The sequence below is a fragment of the Sinocyclocheilus rhinocerous genome, unplaced genomic scaffold (assembly GCF_001515625.1).
Source record: "Sinocyclocheilus rhinocerous isolate Xijiao unplaced genomic scaffold, SAMN03320098_v1.1 scaffold32, whole genome shotgun sequence".
Classification (NCBI taxonomy): Eukaryota; Metazoa; Chordata; class Actinopteri; order Cypriniformes; family Cyprinidae; genus Sinocyclocheilus; species Sinocyclocheilus rhinocerous.
In genome coordinates this window covers 106,927-117,084 of record NW_015654496.1, presented here as the reverse complement: position 1 = coordinate 117,084, position 10,158 = coordinate 106,927, and the positions used below count along the sequence as shown (strand labels likewise).

The 10,158-nt window shown below is 37.0% G+C and overlaps 1 protein-coding gene across 1 annotated transcript in view; it reads right to left on the bottom strand.

Moving 5' to 3' along the window:
* Nucleotides 1-5,556: 5,556 nt before the first annotated feature.
* cfap45 (cilia and flagella associated protein 45) overlaps nt 5,557-10,158 on the bottom strand; it is a 23,641-nt gene continuing 19,039 nt past the window's right edge. The window contains exons 9-12 of the mRNA XM_016523849.1: nt 8,140-8,253; nt 7,724-7,917; nt 6,327-6,551; nt 5,557-5,719 (exon numbers count right to left, since the gene is read on the bottom strand). Of these exons, the coding sequence (XP_016379335.1) occupies nt 5,650-5,719; nt 6,327-6,551; nt 7,724-7,917; nt 8,140-8,253 (603 nt within the window). The 3' untranslated portion in view covers nt 5,557-5,649. The remainder of the gene's footprint in view (nt 5,720-6,326; nt 6,552-7,723; nt 7,918-8,139; nt 8,254-10,158) is intronic.

Below are 10,158 nucleotides of genomic sequence, written 5' to 3'. Positions count from 1 at the left end.
TAGCATTACATGACTTGCTCGCCAGTGGATCCTGTGCAGTGAATGGGTGCCGTCAGAATGAGCGTCCAACAGGTGATTAAAACATCACATTAATCCACACGTCTCCAGTCCATCAATTAACATCTAGTAAAGTGAAAAGTGTGTATATAATAAACAAATTCAAGACATTTTTAACTTCAAACTGTTGCTGTGAAAAATTTAAGAGAAAAAGTCTGAATCAGAAGAGAAATATGCTCAGATCAAGCACTGTTTACAAGCAAAATCAGTCCAAAACAGTTCTAAACAAATATGGTGGTGAATTTAGATGTGAGAGGACAACAGGGGATGGACTTTTTCGCTGGAGGAAGAGTTACTATGGATTACGGACTGGTGTTTTCGTCAGACAGTTTAAAGTAAAAATGCCTTGATGGATTTGTTTACAAGCTTTTCACTTCACAAGACATTAACTGATGGACTGGAGTGTAATGGAAATAATTATAGCATGATATTGATTAATTATAATCTGATTGATTGAATGATATGAATAATGTAACCAGACTGATGAATCCTATATACTTTCACACACACACACTGTGAACATACACCCGGAGCAGTGGGCAGCCATATTGCTGTGGCACCCGGGGAACAGTTGGGGGTTCAATGCCTTGCTCAATGGTCTCACCTCAGTCGTGGTATTGAGGGTGGAGTGCTGGTCATTCACTGCCCCCACGACAATTCCTACCAGAATTGACACTCAAACTCACAACCTTCAAGTTACAAGTCCGACTCTCTAACCATTAGGCCACGACTGCCCAATATATACGTTATGAAATCAGTAGGGTTAGGTAATGGGCCTTATGTAAGCTATTATATTGAACAGATGTGTGCATACGTGACTACTTGTGTAAGCTCGTACAATAGCATACATGGCACAAGAACATACGTGGTAAAGTCTGGACATGTTGAAAATGTTGGGTTAGTATTTCATGTCCTTCTTATCAGGTGGCTTGATGTTTTTCCAGTAACTTGTGAGCGCATGATTGGTGAAGACCAGAGGCACATGGGGGGATACAGTTATCTTAGAAATCGTATACTTTAGGGTATTAAATCATTAAGGTGATGAGTGTGTGGGGGTAGTGGCAGCTAAAGTGGTGGAACAGAAGGCGTGTAAAGATCCTAGTGTTAGAAGCTGTTTTTCAGCCTGCTGGTTACGGATGGAATGCTGCGGTGTCATCTGCTTGATAGCAGTCTGGTAAACATTCTTTGAGGTTATTCAGTGATGATCTTACAAGACTTTTTCAGACATTGCATGTGAAAGTTATCTTGTATGGCTTCAAGTTTATTGCCAATATTGAGTTGGGGTTGCAGCTGCCAAACCAGACAGTCACACGCCTAGTCATGATGTTGTCAATAGTGCAGCTTCATAAGTTGGCCAAAAGACATAAAGAGAGGGAGAGACCGAATTTCTTGTGTCTTTACTGATGAGCAGATTTGACCACTGTCTACAGTAGAGCTTACTAGAGTGAAGAGAGAGTGTTTTAGCTTTACCCAGATATCACAGCAGAATAAAGAAACCACCAAGTGCAAGAAAAAAAAAAGAAAGAAAAAGAAAAAATGCGTGTTATTGATAGTGTTTCAAGTAAGTCAGCAAAACAATTTTGCAATTGCAACAGTCTTTTGCATGGAAAGAAAAAAAAAACATAATCTGCATCCCAAATGACGCACTATATGTACTCATACACTATGTACTTATATGTACTCAACCATGTAGTTTATAAATTATATAAGGTTATTTTGTCATTCATAATCGGAGCCTGATAGCCGCTCCCCCTTCGCTACGTAATTAAAGCTGCGGCAGTTGAGTGCATGAAGTGTTCAACATTACACACTTATTTTTTTCGGATATTTAAATGTGTAATGACTTAACCGAGCAGACACACAATTATTTGTTATATTTAACGAATAATCTTTAAAACCCACTCTGTGAGTGCCGTGGACCATCCCCTAAAAGTGCAACTATCATTCCAAGAGGGCTCAGTTACCAGCGCTACCCTCTGATAAGACTGTTTTATTGCTCAAAATGTGGAAAGATGCTCTGTGCAATGGAACAGACCCTTTGAAAGACAGACCTATAGAACGGACCTTTCGACCATATAAATACATAGACAAAGCTTTCTCTGAATTAACACACATAGTTCAGGACATTGTGTCTACTATTCACTTGAGACATGTACAATCATGTATCCTATGTAATCATATGTTCTTTTATAGTGTTTTGCCTATATATTAAACCTTGAATTAATGTTTTATTATTACTTAATTAACCAAGATCGCACATATGCCGTGCTTGGTATCAATGAGCTCCAAAGTACGTTTCCTATTTGTTAATTTACATTACATTTCGCATGACACGTTAGTATTATAAGAATCTTGAACATCCAATCCAGTTTCATATGCAAAACACCATGCTAGAGACAAAAGATCATAACATTTCCCTCCAAAGATACCATTCCTCATTGGTTCACTCAAATCCTGAGGATGTGACATCCTCATATTTTAAAGATCACTGGACGGTTCTTTAGATTCTGAGAAGATGAGGATGCTGAGCTAGAAGTCTTCCAAAGACCCATAAGTTTGTGCCAGGCTTGCGGCCTTGTCTTTCCATTCACCAAAGATCCTCAGATCCTTCAGCTGGTTCTCTCTCATCAAGACAACATCAGCCAAGATCAACTGGAGCCTCAATAAACTGCATCAGGACACTTTCATTCAAATGTAAGTATCAAACTTATTCTCATCGTTTGATCCATTAAGTATCCCCACCCCTTTTTAAAGAAGCATGTGTTACAACTAAGAAACTGATGGTTTGCTCAAGGCTGTTGATCTGCTGAATCTCAAACAATACTATAACGTCTTGCATTCCTGTACTCTGCTTAAGCTCTCTTTCCATTGCTAAACTGTATGCATGTACGTGTGTGTGTTAGAATAGTTTAAGTGTTAGTTAATAAAGTCTCGTCAAGGTTGTATGTTGTTTTGCTCATAACTGGAGTGCCTAATCATTCAGATTTGGCTACATGCTCTGAGTAGTATTGTACAAAAAGGACAATATTTCCCATACCCCGGAAATAAACTTTTCTTAGAATTAATAAACAATTAACACCGGGTGTTTGCTGGGAGAACAGGTTTGTTGATTGTAATATTAATTCCATTAGCTAATCCAAATATTTTTTTATTTAAAAAAAAATAATTATAACAAGCTAATTTGCTACAAGTGCATCATCCTGTGTCTCAGTGGTAGAGCATTGCGTTAGCAGCGCAAAAGGTTGTGGGTTTGATTCCCAGGGAATACACATACCGGTAAATGTATAGCCTGAATGCACTGTAAGTTGCTTTGGATAAAAGTGTCTGCTAAATGCATAAATTATTATTAATTAATTATTATTAAATGATCATCCAGGTATTTAAAGTGCACTTTTTTTGGGGGAATTTTCAGTGTGACTACTCGCACTATTTATACTAAAAAACATAATAGAATAGTGCATAGGTAGGCAATTTGGGTATTTTATCACTAGGGTTGCAGTTTTTTAAATAGCAACACAACCTTCCTTAAATTCAACAAAGGCTTTTACAAGGTGAAAAAAATGTGTTATATCTTGATTGCATAGTTGTATAAAAAAAGTCACTCTTAAAAAAAGTTTGAAAACCACTGGGCAAGGGTATCGCGACTGCACTGCGCATTTTGTATGTCTCCCTTTTAGGACACACCCCTGCCTTAGTGTACAGTCCCACTACTTTAGAGTAGCACTGTGGCAGTGGAAACACAGTTTGAATTTGCCCTCGAGTCTCAGGGTCTGGCCCGGCACGGCCTAATGATAGCCCTGGCTCGCACAGGTCTGACAGTAGAAAAGTGGTGTGTTCAATAACAACACAAAATCATGTATAATCATGTTAAGCTAATCATAATTGTGTATTATTGTGACTATACTTGTTGCAACCAGCTGCAGAGTGCCACTGTTTGATCCAGGGCAAATTCTAAATGGCATTTTTGCACCCTTGAAGGGCACTTTGGGAAGGGAACATCATCTGTAGGAGCGTTACGAATGAAAGTGAACACCTGAATGTTTTCACAAAGGGGCCCTTCCACAAGTCTGCTAATGAAGGTTACATGCGATGGTCACTTCAAGGAAGTAATTTTATAGTTTATGTAATATGACCCAGGGTGGCGAGTCTTTGCGATTTAATTTAAAGCTAGATATGGAGGGAGAGCTCAAGTTAACATATAAAGAGAATAATTCAAATTTTGTTATATTTGATATATTATACACTTTTTTGTCATGCATTTAATATGAAGTTTAAATAACTTGCATAGTTAAAAATGTTTAATAGTAGATGTGTTAGGTAGATGTAGACTATCTGCAGGGTTTAAAGAAGAGACAGCAAGTTTTACAAAGTTAAGAGCGAAAAGGGAACACACATATACACAACTGCAACATATGAACAGCAATACTAAGATATTCCTGTTGTCGCTGCCTAGCTTCCTAGATTCATGGTAACATTTCAGGTGAAGATAAAGAGGAAATTACATTGTCTTTCATTCCTCCCTTCTCCGTGAATTCCAGATGGCTTCATTATGACACACAAGAGCCCTGCTCCCCCCACAGTCCCCCTCACAATCGTCACCATCACAGTCATCACAGAGAAGTTTATCCAAAAATTTGCCTTTACTATTCACATTGTCAAGTTCATAGTATCATGTTGCTCTATGATCCACAATATCCACTGTCATTTATGTAATGCCCTATGTATTATGGCATGCTATCTACACCCACATCATTTAAATCAAACAGTTGAACGTAAATTTAACTAAAGTCCCCGTCAGAGGAAAGTACACAGAGAGGTGGTTACATTTGTGAGCCGAGGCTTTCATAACCCTTGTCTTTGGGAGTGCAAATAGAAAGTACTTAGTGCAATAGAAAACAACTGTAAGAACTAATATCCACTGTGAAAAAGAAGTGTGATTAATTGTATTAAATGTGCATTTGCAGTGAAAAAACTCTATGCATATAATATTTTAACAAAATGACTACCAAGCATGCATTAATTAGAGTTTTTAACTGTACTGTGTTTTCCGAAATTAAAGTTAATATATTTTAAATATACAAAATTGTAAAATTCATGACATACAAGTTTCAATGAAAATGACATACGGTATGTTTGAATTTTTCCTATTCTTTTCAGAAGATTCAGCAGTGCACTTTAAACATTTCAAAAATAATAGAATTATGACATTTCCATAAAGATCTATTTAAGTGGTCAAAAGAGCAATTTCAGCTAATTGCATTTAATTAAAACACCAATCCTTTTTTTCCCCCAATTAGTTACAGTTAACATGCAATTAAGTTTCCAAAAATATTACAATCAGTTTGCACTTAGATATATTCTTGTATTATTTCTGTAATACAGTAAGTACTTATATAAGGAGTTATACTGAGTCAGCCACAGATAGAGAAAACCACACATGCCTTGACGTATTTTGTTTAACCTTTAATTTGTTATATTCTTTCCATAAGCGATGCCAAAAATATTTTTACAGTTTTATGTCAGGTCAAACCACAAATGTTTTTCTTCATTTGTTTATTAAGAGGATCTCCTCCATTTCTTCCTTTCATCAGTTTAAACAGCTGGAAGGACTCGAACCTTACGCTCCACTTCCTTGTAGTACTTGTCTGAGAGCCCAGCTGCCCTGCGGTCAAATGTGGAAAAGTGATTGTGTTAATAATTATAAGAATGTGACTATTGCATGACCTCTGGGAACTAAGGATGTGAGTCTGCAGTGCATGAATCAACTTTTGTGAGGCTCTGTTTCTCTTTCCCATGACCTCTATCATACATTCCTACAGTATGCATGTCATTGCGATTACATTAAAAACCTCAAATGGCAGAAATATAGAGCAAACACACTTCCCTTCCTCTTTTTGTATAGCAAGCGGATTTGTCTCGGTTTCCCCATCTGCACAGCATGTAGGGGACCACAGATTGAATTACTAAAACTAATTCCTTCACACAAAGCATGAGTTGTGGTTCAAATATTGACACATTTTGGCCATTCGAATTGTTCTCACTTGCAAGCCCATTACCAACAGCCCTGAATGCCACTTGGTGTGATATTTTGTAGCTAATGCAATGAAATTCATATATTTTTAAATATGCCGTAAGTGTTTAAACACTTCTTAGGCCACTGTGTTTTCTGTCCTGTATGCAATCGATAATTCTTTCTTTCATTCATTTTTTTATAAGTGATGTAATTTTCTGCATATTGTTTTTCTGTCTGCTTTACTGTAAGGACATACTTGAGTTCCCTCAGCTTCTTTTCTTTAATCTCGTTCAGTCGTGCTCTGCGACTGCGTGCCTCCTCTTCCAGCCGCTCTCCCTCTCGGAACAGCTCTCTGCGCTGGGTGATGGCCTGCATCTCTCTCTCCCGTACTTGCTGCCTCACAGCCTCAGCATGCCTTTGGATTTGTTGATGCCGTTGATCCTCTCTTTCTCGTTCTTTCTCAATGAGCTCCTGCTGTGCTCTGGAAAAGGAGTATACAGCATACAGTCTTCCATGTTATCTTTGTCCATTATCCCTTCTTCCAGTTAAGGTAAAATGTTCTGATTACAGAAGTAATTGTTTAATTTTAAGGTTGACTCACTGGGTTTTGTAATGCTTATTACATAGCACAATAATAATCCTTTTACATAAAAAAAACACGATTGGGTGTCTTGCTAAGCATCTAGCCGTAACATTCTAACACTGCATCATTTCACACTGTACGAGTTTGTTAAAAAGTGAGATGCATGTAAGTAAAACATTTATTGTTTACTGAAAGATCTAATGATGCAGACAAGACTTTGTTAATGGTTTTAGGAATTAGACAACTTTGCTGACTAAAAAAAAAGATTTCTGACAGGATCTGGAGACATGATCTAACATTACATAATTACATTATACATTTAATATTCGACAACTGTTACAATAGAAATATTAAACAGCCAACAGTAATATCTAGGGATACTCAACTGTTTTCAGCATACTAGGCAAAAGATTGAGAATGATTGTGTACATATTGTGAAACTGTATGCTAACTTTATGCTAAAGTTTCCTCATAGCCTTTCAGTAATTTCACTCTTTATACTCAGACCTACACTAGAACATGATAAAACGTGTAGCTTTGACAGTTGGGTTTATAGGTTGTGATTAGTACAGTTATTGAGATTATTCAAATAAAAATACAGAATATTCAGCAAATGGATCAAATGCATTATTTTACAATATATTGTATTTCTTTAACCATTTTCTTTATTAGTCTAATTCCTTATTCCTTTATTTAACTCTTTTTGACAAGAAAGCCCCAAGTGCAAATTTTGTACATTCATATTTCAATGGTTGGTCTGCACACAATTTGAAGGGATCACATAAAAATGAAAATGCTGTTTTCATTCTGTTATCATTTACATATTAATTTTTTTCATTCCAACCCCAAATGCTATATTTCATTCATTTTTTTTATGACCATGTGTTTACTGTTTTTTTACTGACACAGACAAAAATGAAATGCATGTATGTAGACGAGGTGAATCTAAATTTTCCATGCCCCTGTACCCACTAACCACCCTAGCAAGCCGAGTTTCTGGACCTCTGTGTTTCTAAAAGCCTGTGTACGGCCATGCTAATAGTATGTGATACATGTGATGGTGTTTGTACCTCAGGACCCTCTCAAACTCTGCTCTCTCTCGTCCAGCTTTAATGGACAGCAAGTGCTCCTTATGAGTGACTTGCTCCAGACGAGCAGTCTTTAGCTTCTCTTCCACATCCAGCTTTCTCAATGTCTGCTCTTTCTCTTTTCGTCTCCATTCCCTTGCAGCCGCTTCCTGGTTCCTCCGTGCCCTGATCTCATCCTGTCAGTTCAGAGAAAAACTCATTTATTTGAATGCAGAAATGAATAAATGGCACTGCCTCCAACATGGTCAGCTGCCCATGTATCAATTGCCAAGTTGAAACAAATAAGCTTTATGCTTTATTAAATTGGTACTATAAATGTATTACGCCATCATGGGTATACAAGAGGATACATCTCATTATATGCATAAGTAAAGTTTTATGAGGACTTAAGATTTTACCTGCTCAGCTTTATGGTCTCTGTCCCTTTCTTGAAGAGCTCTCAGTCGCGCCACTTCCTTCTCTTTGTCTTTCTTGATTCGTATCTGCTCAGCTTCATACCCTGCCTCTCGTTCCTAGAGTGCATAAAACACATCTGGGATTAAGGTGGCTTTTCAACTTTGATGGGAAAGCCAACTGCATCTGCTTCTGTTGTCAGGCTGAAAGTCGTTCAGTTAATTTCCAATCAAGAGCATGGGAGCATAGTTTTGACTACATGTTCAGATATGATTTAAACTTTTGTGACTACACAGCATGCGACCGCACAGCCAGATGCAGTGTATTTTAATCAGTACTATGTGTGCAAGTTAAGAATTACCAGTTCTTTTGTGTTGAATAGTTAATCTTTAAACACTCTTTCTGTGCAATGAGTGGTCCTGAATAATTATTTCTAAAATAATTTTTTTTAAATGACTACATCATTATTTTTTTAGAAAGCCTACTCTGGGTTTTCTTTCTTAAACATATTGGTGGATATTTGTTTTGTGTTGATATATTCTCATACATTCAGTATTAATTCATTTGATCATGGTGAATAAGTGGAGGGTAACTGCTCCTTTGCTACCTGTCCTCCTTGTTTCGTCCTAAATGTCTCTCTTTCTCAAATGACACCCTTCCAGTGTCAAGACTTTGTCTCTGCATGTCATTTGCCTCCGTACTTCAAGTCACTCGTGTGCGTTCCTAGTGCTTTCACTGTAATGTTATTGATAGACTGCATATCTGCGCGTACAGTATATTTGAAAAAATGCAATCACAGATTATATATTCGCTTTGGATAAAAGCTTGGACTAAATGACTAAATGACTAAATAAAAACATATATATTGATGGTAAAACAATTAATATAATTTCCATAAGAGTAGGTTTTCTCTAAAGTAGTGACATTCTGCTGTTGCAGAGTGTTCTTATATAAACTACAGCAGTGCTAGTGCATTCAATCTTTAACGAGATGAACAACCTATCAAAATATAATTTGCTCATACTGACAAAAATAATTTGATTTGAAAAATAATCTGTTGTCCCTAATAATTAAAATTATGCAGAAGAATCTGTGAACTGCATCAGTGCTTAAAGGGTTAGTTCACCCAAAAATAAAAATTCTGTCATTAATTACTCACCCTCGTGTTGTTCCAAACCCGTAAGACCTTCGTTCATCTTCGGAACACAATTTAAGATATTTTTGATAAAAACTTCTGAGGGCTCGCTGACTCTCCCATAAACAGCAAGGTAACTACCACGTTCAAGGTCCAGAAAAGTACCAGGATGATCGACAAAGTAGTCCGTGTGAGCTACGAGAATACTTTTTTGCGTAAAGAAAACAAAAATAACGACTTTATTCACTGTCGTGAACGTGCGTCCAAAGTGATGCAGTAGACGAAAATGTGGAATAAAGTCGTTATTTTTGTTTTCTTTACACAAAAAAGTATTCTCGTAGCTTCGGAACTTTACAGTTGAACCACTGATGTCACACGGACTACTTTGTCGATCATCTTGGTACTTTTCTGGACCTTGAATGTGGTAGTTACCTTGCTGTCTATGGGAGGGTCAGAGAGCCCTCAGATTTCATCAAAAATATCTTAAATTGTGTTCCGAAGATGAACGAAGGTCTTACGGGTTTGGAACAACACGAGGGTGAGTAATTAATGACAGAATTTTCATTTTTGGGTGAACTAACCCTTTAACTGCTCATTCATTCATATAATAAACAAGAACTATCAATTTATGAATCAAACTCACTAAGACATCTGAATCCGTGTATCATTCGATCATTTGTTTTTTGATTTAATATTGAAAGTAGAATAATGAGAAAACGGCTCCTTTTTCGTTTTTTTCCAAAAAACGAAAAACAAGAATTCAGCTTAAATTTTCGTTTTTCGTTCATGGGTGGAAAAATGAATAAACAGCTTGAATATTCGATTTCTACACATGGGCGGGAATTAAACGCCCCTTTCTGCTGATTGGTCAGCCAAAAACCGTGCCATC